The sequence below is a fragment of the Protopterus annectens genome, chromosome 1.part2 (assembly GCF_019279795.1).
Source record: "Protopterus annectens isolate FY-2018-M chromosome 1.part2, PAN1.0, whole genome shotgun sequence".
NCBI classification, from domain to species: Eukaryota; Metazoa; Chordata; order Ceratodontiformes; family Protopteridae; genus Protopterus; species Protopterus annectens.
Genome location: NC_056727.1, coordinates 254,566,731 through 254,583,025, shown reverse-complemented (window position 1 = coordinate 254,583,025; position 16,295 = coordinate 254,566,731). Strand labels below are relative to the sequence as shown.

The 16,295-nt window shown below is 40.0% G+C and overlaps 1 protein-coding gene across 4 annotated transcripts in view; it reads left to right on the top strand.

The window, feature by feature from the left end:
• The first annotated feature begins 14,727 nt into the window (after positions 1–14,727).
• Positions 14,728–16,295, top strand: part of C1D (C1D nuclear receptor corepressor) — a 328,584-nt gene continuing 327,016 nt past the window's right edge. The window contains exon 1 of one of the 4 annotated variants that reach the window (XM_044055923.1): positions 14,728–14,824. Coding sequence is in view for 2 of the 4 variants with exons in the window: in XM_044055933.1 (XP_043911868.1) it covers positions 15,068–15,075 (8 nt within the window). In the remaining 2 variants the exon portion in view is untranslated. Of the gene's footprint in view, positions 14,836–14,872; positions 15,076–16,295 lie in introns of those variants that run through there. The other 3 variants (XM_044055912.1, XM_044055933.1, XM_044055901.1) reach the window with 3 other exon arrangements.

Below are 16,295 nucleotides of genomic sequence, written 5' to 3'. Positions count from 1 at the left end.
GCTTGTTGGAAACTAAGTTAAAATATAAAGACAGACATAACATTTGGAAATCCTGGCATGGATGGGGGTGGTAATTGCAGGAAATCAAGCTAAAATACAAAGACAGAGATAGCATTTAGAAATCATGGAATGGGTGCTGTGTGTTACTTGTAAATCGGCATGAAAGGGGCAACACTTTTTATTCATAATTCACTGGTCCAAAATTAAGGAGGTAATGGATAAAAAGGGTAGGTGGACCATAATAATGGATAAAATAATCAAAAAAAATCTGTTGATTGGGAATTTCTATTGCCCTAATGTGGCTAGCACTATTCCATATAATGATTTTTATAAGACAATGGAAAAATATAAGGAAGGCGTGCACAGTATTATAACAGAGTGAGACTTTAACATGGCAGTGGATGCCTCTGTGGATAGGTTACCAAAAGACAGAACTAAGATAAGGAAAACCATGACTATTCTAAATGTTATAATGGAAAACGTCTGGTTAGCAAATGGATGGAGAATGGTGCACCCAACAGAAAAGAATTACGCTTATATGGCCAAAGGCTGGTTTGTCTGGTTACTTAGACTTATCACTGTTTTTGACAACCCTTCTTTTGAATACAGGACAAAGTGACATTCTCCTGCCTATATGGTCAGATCATGCAGCAGTAATGTTTAAATTGCTAGACTGTAAAAGGACAGCCCCCATAACATGGCGATTTGATCCCCTTGTAATGAACTATATTCAGGCTGCAGAAATACTAAGGGATAGGATAATATCATACTAGCAAACACCACCACTTGGGAATGAATCAATATGGCTCAACTGGGGTTATTTTAAAGTCAATATTCAGGACGTAGCACAGGTGTTGAAAAGTCAAAAAAATGAAAGAGTGACTGGAATAAGGGAATTGGAAGCGTGCATAATTTTACTGAAGAATGAATAGGAAATACATAAATGTAAAGATAGGGAGAGGCTGATGGAAATAAATGGAATAAAAAAGCTGCTTAGAAATATGCAATACCAAATTAAGGATGAAAAATTGGAGAGGTATGAAAGTTTTTACTGGACAAAAGATATTTCATTGCAAAAGTTTATAGCCCATAGAATGTGGGAAAAAGCGAAGGAAATTGCAATACTGGGTGTGAGGAATAGTGCAAGCACAGTGGTAACTAATCCAGATCATACAGATGCATACATAGACATGCATACACATATTTCAGGCATTGGCAATAATTGCCTTCTAGCCTGACAATATACCAAAACAGTTATTCCCATAATAAGGGTCCAGGTTGTTCTTAAAGATATCTGAACTACAGCTGTATGAATGTAATTTGGTAATGTAGTCCATGCATCAGTTACTCTCTCAGAGAGGTAATTAGTACACCTCTCATTCCTATATAATCTTCAGTACAGGTTGTCTGGTGACTCTCTTCTACTTTTTTGATAACCCAAATTATTTCCAGAGGTAGTTGTTTCTAAATGTCCTAAACAATGGAATAAGGTCTCCTATTAAATGTTTATATGAGACACTGTTCAAGTTCAGATAATTTATTCTTTCATGATAACTTAAATTTTCACATTCATGGATGCCTTTGGTATTTATGCTATACTCCTTCCAATCTAGTCATGTTTGTTTTCTTATAAGGTTTCCATACTGCTATTCCATGCACAATTTTTGGTCTAATGTACCTAACAAACAATGATTTCATCATTTTTGATTTCTTGGACTTTATACATCTTTTTATACAACCTATAAGACTATAACTATCATTAACCAATTGGTTGATATGATTAGAAAATTCAAAGCTGGATCTACCCATACACCCAAGTCCTTAAACAAATGAGGTCTTTGACAAGGAATATGGGGAGCAATACATGAGTGTTAAACAGTACGGAGAAAATTTCTTTGATGCACTTCTTTCCATTTGTTTACCAAAATGTACTACAGGGGAAGTTGACAAACTAAGCATGAATATACTAGAGGGGGAGATTATGGCAACAATTCATAGGTTCATAGGTAGGTACTAGTCTAACGGCCCTAGGGCCTATACAATCCTAGCCAAAAAGGCACCCTGGCTTTCGCCACCCAAGAAAATTATTTTCCTGTGCCCCTGTCAAGCAGAGCCACAGAGGTGATCCACGGGGTAAATTTCCTATTTCCCATCCAATCATCAAGATTTTTCTTGAAGAGTGCTAATGAGGATCTTTGTTTGATATAGATAGGTAGTTTGTTCCAGAGTATGGGAAATCTCTGGGACAGGAATCTATCCCTCCAGCATGTTCTGCTTATTGTGGTGACAAGGTTTAGGTCCCTAGAGCATGTAGCTCGGAGGGATTGAGATTTCTTTAAGTGGAGCATGTCCAACAGCTCTGGTTTGACATAGCTTTGTATGTTAGGCAGAGATCGCCTCTGAGTAGGCGATATGCGACGGAGTAAAGCTGGAGTTTTTTGAGACAGTCTGCAGAGGGCATCTGTTTGAGGCCAGTAATCCTCCTTGTGAGGTATTTCTGCTGCCTTTCCAGTTGTTGTAGATGTCTTGTGAGGTATATACCAAAAGGGGCATTGTAGTCTATAATGGATCTAATGAGTGACGAGTAGAGGGGAACAATGACCTCTTTTTTCCTGGATGAGAAACCTTTTGTGATGAGGTGTGCCACGTAGAAGGATTTCCTGATTACTGTGGTGATGTGATTATCAAAGGAGAGACCACTGTCCACCTGTGTCCCAAAGTCTCTTATCACACTTTCGGTGTTAAGCAGACTACCACCTATGTGGTAGCTCATGGGTACAGAGTTTTTACCAAAGGGAATGACAATGCACTTTTGGCATTGGGCTTGAGGCCATGGCTTTGACACCAGGCATTTGTCTCAGTGAGGCCCTTTTGTAGGATGTCCACATCATTAGGAGTTTCAATTATGGCTCCTAGTTTGCAGTCATCTACAAACTTCATTAGCCAAAGACCTTCTGTGATAGCCTGTACTTCAGAAAAGTAGATACCAAACAGGAGAGGACCCAGGACTGAACCCTGTGGTACTACACTTGTCACTGGTTTGAAGTCAGATTTGGAATCTGCTACTTTCACAGTGTGGGTTCTGTCAGTGAGCCAGTTGGCAACCCATTTTGTGACATAGGAATTTATGCCTAGTTTAGTGAGTTTATCTATAATTCCAGAGTGGGGGATCATGTCAAAAGCCTTGGTGAGATCTAGATAGGATGTGTGAACCACCTTACCCTCATCTACGGCTTTGGTGACTGCTTCAAAGAAGTCAATCAGGTTTAGAAGACATGATCTGCCTTTTACAAACCCAAACTGGGTGGGGTCCAGAGTTTGGAGATTACCAATGTCTTTGTTTATAAGTTCCATGATGATACGTTCCATGGCCTTGCAGACCAGGCTCATTAGGTGAATGGGGTGGTAGTTCCTGGGGTCCGTGGTGGCTCCCTCTTTGTGGAGTTGGATAACCATCACTGTGCACCATTCAGTGGGCACAAAGCCTGAGGTGAGGCTATGATTGAACATGGTGCTTAGGTGGGGTGCCAGTTCATTCTGTAGTTCATGTAGAATGCCGCCTGGGATGTTGTCAGGTCCCATGGATGCTGTGTTCTTGGCTTTGGAGAGTGTGGTTTTTACCTGTGCAGCCATGATTACAGGAACTTTGCATTCTTCCGGTATAGAGATGGGCCCTTTAGGGGTTGGGGGGGGGGGTAAAGTTAGCATTGAACCTATCTGCCAGGATGTTAGCAATATCAGTTGGTTCTGTATATTTAGTGGCATTGTGCTGTAACTCAGAGCAGATCTGAGTGTTGCCATTGAGATTCTTGACATAGCTATAGAGCGCTTTGTGATTGTCTTTAGAATCAGTGGCGATTTTGTTTTCATAACTGGCTTTGGAGGATTTTATGAGGGATCTCAGCTTCTTACTGAGGCTGACCAGGGAGTTCTTCTAGTCATGGGATTTTACTCTTTTTTGCAACAGTTTCTTTCTTCTGTTGTAGAGTTTGTTTATAGGGGACCACCAGATTGGCTTCCTTTTTTTGGAGGATAGCAACTTGGTTCTGTTAGGGATAGCACGATCCATGCACTCGTGTAAGTGCTTATAAAGTGCATTTGTGTGGGAATCAGCAGTCATATTTCTATTGTCCATCTTTATAGGTGTTGTGAAGTTTGCCACTTCTGTCTTAAGAAGCGTGAAGTTGGCTTTGGAGAAATTTTTTACAGTGATTTCCCTAATGGGGGCTGGGGGTGTGATGTGGATGTCTAGTCTGATTAGCTTGTGGTCGGATCTGACCAATGAGGAATTGACCTCTGGTGAGGAACACTGGTCTCCCATGTTGGTAATGACCAGGTCTAGAATATTGCTGCCCCTGGTGGACGTGTGGATAAGTTGATCCAAGGTGTTGGAATTTATCAATTGCAGGAAACGTTGAGCAAAAGAGTTGGTACATGAGTAGTTTTCCCAGTTAATGGTGGGGTAGTTGAAATCACCCATTATTAGGGTGTTGGGTTGTACCCTAATATTTTCCAGTGTATCAAGAAATGAGGAGTGGGAGTCCTGGGGCATGGTGGGGGATCTGTAGCAAGTTACAATTTGGATTGCGGTCTTGCCCAGAGTTAGTTGCACTTGGATAATCTCGGATGCATTATGCTGAGCAACTAGCCTGGAGGTGTGGATATCCTTAATGAATATGGACACGCCTCCACCTTTAGTGTTTCAGCCCAGATGCATTAACCACAGGTAAGGCACCCAGTTTAGACAGGTTGATAGCTGAATTTTTCAAAGAGATTAAGAGGGAACTAGTGTCCCCAAGCTGTGAATTCACATGGACCTTCATGTGTGAGTCCAACATAGCTAAGACTCTTACGTTCCTAAAACTGAATAAGGATAAGGAATTATAGGTCCATATCATTGCTGCAATTAAATCTGAAAATTAACACTAAAGTCTTAGCAAACAGAATCATCAATTTACTGCCCCAGTTAATTTTACTACAGCAGCAAGGGTTTACTAAATTTAGAACAGGAAGCCCAGGCTTGGTGACAGCTTGGCTGTCTACACAAAAGCTGTATATTTATCAAACTGTAAATAAATGTTACAAAATCTGAATGCTGGAGCAGTGTTAATAGACTTTAAATAAACTTTTCATTTGATAAAGTGCTCCTTTGTATGGAGCCTATTAGAAACAATTTTTCCTGAAAAAAAAAATTTTCAAATGTCAAGTAATGTCAAATGTCAAATGTCAAAGTAATCTTGAGGTTTAATTCTCTGTTAATGGACTGCAGTGGTGGTGCTGCGGTAGCGTTGTCGCCTCACAGTAAGACGTTGTCCTGTTAGATTCTCAGCTAAAGTGTCTTCTGTGTGGAGACATGCGTGAATGGGCGTACTTTCGTTGAAGATTGTGCGTCAGGGCTGGCAACTCGGTACGTAAAAATCTACTGCCAGTCATTAGCAGACCGGAGTACCACTGTGGCGACCCCTAACCGAGAAAAGCCGAAAGATACAACAACAAAATTCGCTGTTAATGGACATTTATCCCATACAGTTAATCCGACTAGAGATATGAAGCAGAGTTGCCTCCTCTCCCCAGTGCTATTTATTTTAACTACATTTTTATACAGTACTTGAATACAGATATACCACATCTAGAGATACTGATAAGTTATGAAAATCATTTGATCTTCACATGGTTTACAGATGCCTGTGTTTTGTGGATATCAAATAAAGACTGTAATATTGATATTGCACTACCAACAATAAAAAACTAGAACATATCTCTAGACTAGTGATTAATAAGATAAAACACAAAGTGTCCCTTTATTAAAAACTGCTATGACGATGCTGGAGAGACCATGCGTTGAGTTAAGGATAGGATACTACTCAGTTGTAGATGCCTAGCGATAATTATGACAGTTAATCTGGCTATTCCTGTACAAGCTAATACTAAGCCAATCTATGAGAATCTGAGAGATAAAATACAGGAGTGGAACAAGAATAAATTCCCATCTTTCACAAGAGTTCAAATAATACAAACATTTATAATTCCCAAAGTACGTTTTTGTCAGGGAATCTCCCACATTTCCACAAACAGAAATATTTAAATAAATTTCAGAAATTAGCCTCTAACTTCTTATGGGGTGGAACTCACCCAAGAGTGCAAAGAAGGAATCTATTTCTACCCTTGAAAAGTGGAGGAGCTAGTCTACTTGATTTCAAATGATACCTTACATCAGTGGCAAATTATCAACATATTAGGACCAGGTTTTACCAAGGACTCTCAGCAACAAGTACCATTATGACTCTGTCATAGCTCATGTTGGATGGAATGACCTGAGATGTACCTCACTGGACTATATGAAGAAAGACAAGATTGAGCTCTCCGAGTATGCGTCCCAGGCAGGTATGTCCCTAGCCTTGAGCAGCTTATTACCCTCAACTAGAATGATGCCACAGTATAAACAAAAAATGATCAATTTCAATAATTGGCTTAGTTTTTGGTGTCATTCAAAGGGGATCTAGTTTCGGTCAGCCTGGGATGACATGGTCAACAAATCTCACTGCTTTGCCAGAGACGGTTTGCACCTAGCACTACTAGGCTTTTGGCTGCTGGCAAAGGCTCTTGCCTCCCCTATAGTGCCTTTTTTTTAGGAAAGGTCTTAAAACAAAATTGTTGACATAAAAATTGCCAACCATAACAAAATAAAGGTTATGCTGCTAAACGCTAGGAGCTTAAACCAAAAACTGCACACCCTGGAAACACTTCTATCACTGGAGTATGTAAGACATCTGTGCAGTCACAGAAACCTGGTTCAAGTCCTCAGAAAGTACCCTGGCCTTGCAAGGCTACAATACCTTCCATACCTTCAGATCACAAAACAAATGTGTGAGAACAGTGTTTCTATCTATATTAGAGATAAATTCACCTCCTGACTCGTTAGACTGGACAACTCCATGAAGTTATTCCATGTTCAGATTACTGTGGATAAGACCCCCATTTAAGTCATAGCTAGTTATAGATCCCCCTCCATGGATCATGATGCACATGAGGCCTACTTGACCAAACTGGAGTCAGTCCAAATATTGCCAAACACTCTGGTCATGGGGGATTTCAATTATCCCACCATCAACTGAGAAACCTACTCTAGCCCTAACTCGCTAGAGCAAAAGTTTCTTGACCTTGTTAACTCAAATGGCCTGGAACAAATTGTTCAAACCCCACCAAGAGGAACAAACATACTAGATTTGGTCCTTAGTAACATGACAAACAGATACACCACCACAACTGTCAGACCCTCATTAGTTAAATCTGACCACAAATCAGTTATCTTCGAACTGGCACCAACACCACAACTCACAAAGGGCAAAGTCAGACTAAAAAACTTCATCAAAGCAAACTATACCCTCCTAGGGGAAGGTATAAATGCATTCCACACCTCACCCCCAGCTGGAAGTGGTAACTACACCAGAGCTTACACTAAAACATTATGCAATCACTTGTAAAAGTGTAAAAACTCAGCTGTTCCAGACAGAATCAAAGCCAGAGCCCCAAGTAAAAAAAAAAAGCTGCCCTGGTGGGCATCCAGCATCAACAAACTTCAAATTTTACAACAAATGCAAAAGGTTGCTGTCTAAGAAAACTAAGGCAAGGCTCCAACAATGGAAAACACCCTATTCAGCCTCAACAGGCAAATAAGACAACATGTCAAATCCTCTAAGGGTAACTTTGAGAAGAACTTAGCAATCACAGCCAAGGCTAATCATAAGGCTTTTTACAGCTACATATGTAGCTTCAAAGGTAGGACCCAAACATGTGCCAAACTAGTGAGTAATGGTATCACACACACACACACACACACACACACACACACACACACACACACACACACACACACACACACACACACACACACACACACTGATTCTGCAGTGATAGCAATCCTGCTAGAGGACAGATTTGGTGAAAATGTCACTCCCTTATCCCCTCCAAACTTATTACTAACCTTGCTCCCAACTCCCCCCCCCCACCATACATATTCAAGCAGCAGGTCAACACAGCCTCTATGGGACCAGCTGGTATCCCAGGCTGTCTTCTAAACAAACTAAAACATCAACTAGCACCAGCATTAAGTATCCTGTTCAATCACAGCCTAAACACTGGCTTTGTTCCTATGGAATGGAGAACTTCTTCTTCTTCTTTTGGCTTTTCCCAGTTAGGGGTTGCCACAGCAGATCACCTGTCTGCTCATGATTGGCAGTGGAGTTTTACAGTGTTGAGTTGCCAGCCCAGCACCCAACCTTCCTCAGAAGGCACACACATGCACACACTCACACCTAGGGCCAATTTAGAGTGTCCAATCCACCTACAGCATGTCTTTGGGATGTGAGAGGAAACTGGAGCACCCGGAGGAAACCCACGTGACCACAGGGGAGGACATGCAGACTCCACACAGAAGGCATCCCAGCCGAGGAACGAACCGGAGAACCTCTTGCTGTGAGCCGGCAATGCTAACCACTGCACCACCGCGGCCACCCTTGGAAGAACAGTAATAGTTGTTCCACGCCACAAAGGTGGTGTAGCAACAGACTCAGGGAATTATATACATCTGACCAGCCTCAACTGTAAAACCATGGAATGTATCATCATGGACCTCATAAATAAAAACACATAGGTGACCTCCAAACCTAGGATCCTACCCAATATGGCTTTGTCAAGGGAAGGTCCTATCTGTTAAACCTTGTGGATTTCTTAGTAAATGTGGCTAAGGCCATTAATGAGGGCAAATATGTGCACACAGCATACCTCAATTTGGCAAAGGCCTTTGACACAATCCCACACTCAGGCATTACCAATAAACTTAGCAAACTGAATGTAAATCCCTTTGTTGTAAGATGGGTTGCCAACTGGCTTACAAACCAGCAGACCTCTCACCAGCGGGGTGCCACAAAGGTCAGTGATGGGCCCTCTACTGTTTGGTATATTCTTCTCAGACGTTCAGATTAAAACTAAGGGGTTGTGGCTGACCAAGTCTGTGTTTGACTGCAAACTGAGTGCAATTATTAAATCCCCCAGTGATGTCAGTATACTTCAGGACGGTCTTATGCAGACCAACGACTGGTGTCTTAGTCACTGTCTCAAACTGAATGCAAAGAAATGCATCCTCGTTCCCTTCATTAAAAACAATGTCCCTTCTTATATCAAATTAACAATAATACCCTATGTACCTAAGAGGTTGTAAGTGATCTGGGATCACAAGTAGACTGCGACCTTAACTTTGACCACCTGACCACCATGTGTCTACTGTAGTAAGGAAGGCTTTCTACGTAGCACACTTGATTAGCAAAGGCATCACCTCTACAGCAAAGAAGGTTATAACCCCTTTATACTCGTCACTAATCAGGCTCATAATTGAGTATAACGCCCCCTTTTGGCATGTACCATACAAAGCACCTGCAGCAACTGAAGATATCTCAGAGGTTTCTAACTAAGGAGATCAATGGACTCCAACATGTGCCTTACACAGGCTGACTAAAATGCCTGTCACTATATTCAGTATTATATAGACTTCTAAGGGGAGATTTACATAAGCCTGACTTACACAGCAATCTCCAACCCAAACCTAATGAATTTGCTGCACATCTGTAAATCAAATGAGACTACAGCTACCTATTTCAGGGACCTAAATATGGCCTGCGACTTGAATAGGATGTGCTGGAGGGACAGATTTGTCTCCCAGCATCTTCTGTATCTTTGGAATAGGCTGCCAATTCATGTGAAGCAGGGCACCTCTATGACACTATTCAAAAGAAACCTGGAAGAGTGGATGGGGCACCATAAATTCTTACTGGGGATAGCACCCACAACCCTCCTGGACATGAGCAGTCATTAATAAATACAATCTTGGGTATTGACTAGAGTATCTATGGTATTACATTGGAATGAAAAGGCTAGATTTGAAATGACATCCGGGTCCATAGCCTAACAACCTCCTATGACCACAATAGGGGAGGTTGGAAAGTACTCTTCTAAGGGCAGTTTGGAACATAATCCAGGATCAAAGTCAGGTGGGATCCTGCAGGATACGGGAAATGGCTACAAAAACAGTGCATTGAACTGGAAGAAATGTGAAATGGAGTAAACCTATTGGATATGAATATGGGGGATAGCAAATGTCCGGACTGCAAGGTGCCCAATTTTTTTTTTTTTTTTTGGAAGCTTGACCCATGGAGGGAAGCTGTATTTTTAAGGATGTGAACAATAATATGATAGTGGGCTATAATGTGCTTAAACCAGGGGGATCAAAGTATGGCATTAGATGGTGGCAATACTTACAGGTCAGAAATACCATGACATATAGATTACAGGACAAGATTTAAAAAATTCAAATTTTCCATGGTATCAAGATTTGTTCTATTTAATGGAAGAATTACCATGGGGGATTAAAGATAAACTACTTCTATTTAAAAAAAACTAATACATATGATAAATGCATGGATAAGGAAAGAGAAATTTGGTATGATGCATACCTCAAAAGAACTGAAGACCTGGTAAAGGATGACAGTCTTTCATTAATGCTAAAAATATCTCACCTGTGCTTCATTTTACTATGTTTAAGTTAATCCATACTTCACATCAGTCCCCATTAAGGCTTTTTAAAAGGGGATGGTCCATTTCTTTAACCTGTTGGCATTACCATGCCATAGATGAAAATGATAAACATGTTACATGGAATTGTCTATACGCTAGGAGAATGTAAGATGTAGTTACTGAAGCTGCTTAATGGTCAACAAAAAACAACTAATAGAAAGTGAAGAAATTTGCTACTGGGTTCTGGGTACCACATTAGCAATTGATATGGATATACACTTATGATCAAGGTAGTTTGCCTTCCTTTATTAAGATAAATATTTAAAGTTTGGAAAATACCAAATGGTTACTAGGAATATAAAATGGATCCCTCAGGTTGTTGATAAGCATGAATGGAAAAGGTATTGGACTATGCTTTTTACAGCACTACAAACACCTACCTTCCTACACTTAAAAGGTTACAACCACAATAAACAGGACATGCTAGAGGGATAGATTCCTGTCCCAGAGACTTCCCATACTCTGGAACAGGCTACCCATCTCTGTCAAGCAAAGTTCTTCATTAGCACTCTTCAAGAAAAATCTTGATGAGTGGATGGGAAATAGGAAATACACCCCGGGGATCACTTCTGTGTCTCTGCTCGACAGTGGCACAGGAAAATAACTTTCCTGGGTGGAGTAAGCCAGGGAACCTTGTTGGCTAGGCTTATGTAGGCCCTTGGGCTGATAGTCTAGTACCTACCTATCAACCCATGAACCTATGAACTGGTAAACCCAGCTATTAAATGGAAATTTGGCACCATTTTTCTGTTATTTTCCGTACTCTACTGCATACTATATACCTCTGATATGTAGAAAGTGAGATGACACATTCTTTATAAGAATCCTTGGCTGGTAGCATGTATGGGGGAAGAAGATGTAATGTTGAGAAAATGGTAGGATTGTACACTGGGAAATATCAAAGGCTGCAAATTTGTTTTGTTCTTGTTTAAGAAAAATGGGTTGACTGTAATATGTGTAAATATAGAAGTTTTCTTCTTGTGAAAAGTGTTGGAATTATATGTTGGGAAGACATTGTATATGAGTGTCTAGTCTATTTATACTGGGAAGTTATTTTTTGTAACAAAGTTGTGGAAAGTTGGGGGAAAGATCATGTTACATTGGGGTAATGGGGAATATTAGCATATACATTTATCTTTTGATAGTTAAGCTACTGAGCACTGACATGGATATGGTGTGATATGTAACACAATGTATGTTGTTATTAATTATAATCAGATAATAAAAACATTTGTTTTAAAAAGGTTGCTGTTCTCTCTTGCACTATGATCTATCATTATGTCTAAGAATTCTCAGGAATCACTCACTAGTCATGACAGCAATACTATGGCCATTACCACATTATAATAATGAGAGGTTCTGGTGCTGATGGAGCTACTGCTGGCAAAAGGTCAGCAGCATCACTGTGTCAGAGCAAAGAAAGTTGTGGCTATGGTAGTAGTATTGCCTGCATCATGGGTAACTCCATCACAGGTGGGATTTCTCCGACCATGTAAAGGAGGATTTCTTTCATTCTTTTTTTTCTGCAGCGCCGACATGGTATTCAGGTCTTTAAGCTCAGCAGCATATCAGCTGGGAAGCGCGATCACTACTGAGAAGCACAACACCATCTAAATGTATGTGGCTGGAGTTTCACAGTTTACTGCTCTGAAACTAGCCTGTATGCAGATGGCATGGCATTTGTGAATTGCGTATGGTGGGGGGTATTTGCATGCATACTCCATACACAGGGTCTTATCCCACTCTGTACCTTCCTCTATGAATCAAACATGGCTTTGGTAAGCTGTTCTGCAGTATACTACCCTATTCAATGGTGCATTTCAATGGTGCACAATGTTTATGAAAAACATCCAATGAACTTAAACTATTTTTATGTGGACATATATAAACAAATCATTTTAAATTGTAAAAACTGAAGTCCGATTAGTGGATTGGGGGCTTGATGGTGCAGGCAGGGGTTGATGAGCATGCCCATTTTTGGGGGGGGGCAAAGTGGAGAGGGCACATGCTTTCATGCAAACTCTTGGAGGAGGGATAAGGCATAGCAAACAAACTGGGGATGGGTTTCTGCTCACCAAGTCACCGTGTGGTAGCATCTCTCATTATCATTAACAATATGTCTGATGCACTAACTTGCATGGGAAAGGTGTTGTGGGCGGAGTTAGGCTAATAAAAAATATTGCTCATTGCCAGGATCCTGGTGAGAGTGCAAACTCTTTGATGCCTGCTATGATATGGTCCCTCTGCATGGCTGTTGCCCTAGTAGAGCTGAAGAATGAGTCAAGTTTATTTGAAGGAGGCTTGATGGTCTGCATGGCAGAAGGGTAAAAAGCCTATAAGAAAAAAAAAAGAAACTGAAGACCAATAAAACAAAATTGAAGAGACTATAAACCAAATAAAAGTAATTTCAAGTAATTTCTTGTGAAATAATATTAGAAGTCATGCATAAAAGAACATTTGAAATTGTTTATTGACAACTTTTGTCTCCAGGTAGCTCTAAAAGTAGTATAGCAGAACTGAGAACTCAAAACAAATGTTTCAATTTAAAAAAATTAGAATGTAGAATATTTTCCTGGGTCACCACGTTCTTCTTAAAATATATATTTATTGACACCATTAATGGGTTCATATGGTTTGAAATAGATGAACTATGTCAATAAACCATATTCCACTGAGGCTAATGCAACTTTAAAAGAAAGTGTAAGAAAGATGGCAAAAGGTATTTTATTTTGAGCAGGTTGAAATGCAGCATTGCCCTAAAAATCAAATATAAATACATAAAACAGCAGCATATACAGTCTTACAAATTCTGCACTAAACTGATTGTTAAAGGAAAAACAATTGCAGAAGTGTTAATGTTTCAGAACTGTTTGGAATTGCTGTGCTGCATTTTCTGTAAAAATGCTTCATTATGCTGTACTGCAGTAACACCTCTTAACTGTTATAATTTATGCATAATATTGTAATTTTTGCTGTGATATGCAGACTTGAACCATTTATTTTTATTAAAGTCCCCAATAAAACTGAAACTATTTACTGGGTATATTAATTACTAAATCGCCAAATTAATTCTATGTGAACCACTGTCCACTAACTATTTGATCCAGTATGGACAGATATATTTTTGGAGTAAATTGAATATATCTTTCTCTGCCTGTTTGGATTTTTTAATGCCAGTCACATGGTGTTCACTGGTCATAAATTGACAGATGTAGTAGTTGTTCTTGTCTACCGCATTTACATGCCAGCACTCCTCTCAGTATGCATGGGGTAGTTGGAAGGGGGCAAAGAAAGGGCGCACAAACTGACCTTTACCAGGTAAACTTGGAGGTGCAAGTTGTACATCGGAAATGACAGATAAGCGCTGCACTGTAGAATTTAGTCTTCTCTGCGTTGTGGTCATTATCCATAGTGGATGTTTTCATTATTTGCAACATTTACAGATATTCCTGTCCTTATCATATCCTGTCTGCCAATACAAGGTTAAGTTGCAATACTTATCTTGAATTTACTCTTGTATTCATTATACGAATTCTAAGCAAGAAACTACGTTATATCTAGAATAACTTCATATCTGCGTAATACATTTAAATCGATTATCATAAAGCAACGTTCAATGCATTATATATCACTTACAATAATTCTGTAAGATGCTCCACTGTCGCTTGTCAAAATATCTAGGGTTATTTTCTCCGTACCGCTTGGCAATGACACTTTGTAATTTAAAATGGATGGTTTAAAAGGGGGTTCCAATTTCCCGACAGAAACTGAAAGCTTCTCTAAATCACAGTTGTCCATTTTGGTTTTACAATACAGACAGCTGTCCACCTGAATACACTTTAATTTGTTAACACTTTGGAAGAACTACTGCTTTAGCCAAACCAAGTTGCTTACAAGCCTGTAACCATGGCAATACAGGCAGCAACTGTCAGTGGAGTCGAGCGCTCACACAAATACTATTACAAAATAACACAGAAGCGGAGGGTGTGGTGGTAAACGAATACTGGTATTCATGCTTTTAGTTCTGTGTAACTGTTAAAGAGTTAGTGAGATGCTGATATCAATAAGCATAAATTCGTTTTAATAAATATACTTTTCCTTTTTTGACAGAAAACTACAGCTCCCATGATGCTTTAGCGTATAATATACTTCCAGGTGAAAGAGTGCGCATTGGTGTAGAACTTGGTTTACGAAGGTAATACTGTGGTGTGTATTAATATATATATATTTTTTTATTTTGTTTTAAAATCTGTTTTGCGTTTATGTGTGTATTTTGAAGTTGGTGTGTTTTGGAAGCTAATCTTTTGGAATTTCAGCTTATTAGAGAGTTCAGTGCATGTGCTGTTGGCTGTTGTGAACTTTTCAGCTGTGGCGTGGAGGGTGGAATCTCTGTAAATAGATTGAACATTTGTATCTCCAGTAAATACATTTCAGTTTCATGACCAGGTAAGTGGAATGGTCGACAGACCCTTTTCAGCCACGATCTGGGCGCCATGGCGCTAGTACAGCAATAAAGCGAAAACAGTGCGTTTTTGTAATGTACAACTGTTAAGTATGAGTGATATATTTATGGCATGCACATTTAAAGGAGACATTAAACCAGTGGTCATTTGTTAAATGTATATATTTACAAGGAAAATGTGACTGATAACAACATGAGCTGCAAGGACTAGCCCTTGTTACAGAAGCAAGAACCATTTGGATCACAGGAGGTTACTGGGTTATCGACCCGGAGGTCATTTCAAGCCTTGCCGTTTCATCCCACTGTAATACCAGAGAAACTCTGTAGTCAATACCCAGGATTGTATTTAGTAAGGACTACCCATGTTCAGGAAGGTTGTGAGCGCCCTGGTAAGAATTTATGGCTCCCCATCCACTCACCCAAGTTACTTACCTTAGAGCAATATCATAGAGATGCTCCTTCCCAAGTCACAGTCCATATTTAGGTCCCTGGAAGGGGTAGGTCTAATCCTGTTTTCATAGGTTGGTACTAGGCTGGTACTAGGCTATCGGCCCTAGGGCCTATACAAGCCTAGCCATAACAATTCTCTGGCTATAACAAATTCATTAGGTTTGAGTCTGAGATTGCTGTGTATAGTGATAGGGTCTTTAGTCGGTCTGTCTAAGACATGTTCTGGAGTTCCTTTATCATCTTGGTTAGAAATCTCTGAGGTCTCCCCAATTACTGCAGGTGCTTTCTACGGCACATGCCGAAAGGGGTGTTATACTCCATTATGGGCCTGATTAGTGCCTAGTATAAAGGGATTATAGAGGTAATGCCTTTGTTAATCAAGTGTGTTAGGCTGAAAGCCTTCCTTATTACAATAGACTCATGGTGACCAAAGGTAAGGTCGCAGTCTACTTGTGATCCCAGATCTCTTACCATTTCATAGGGTTTTGTTAATTTGACAGTGTGAAGGAACATTGTTTTTACCAAAGGAAATGGTGATGCATTTCTTTGCACCAGTCAGTGTAAGACCCTTCTGAAATATAATGACATAATTTGGGGATTCAGTAATTACACCCAGTTTGCAGTTGCCTGCAAACGTGGTCAGCCACAGCCCCTTTCTTTTGGCCTGAATTTCTGAGAAATGTATACCAAACAGTAGTGGATGCATCACTTACCCTTGTCAGGTATGCTGGTTGTTATGGAGTCACCCACTTTG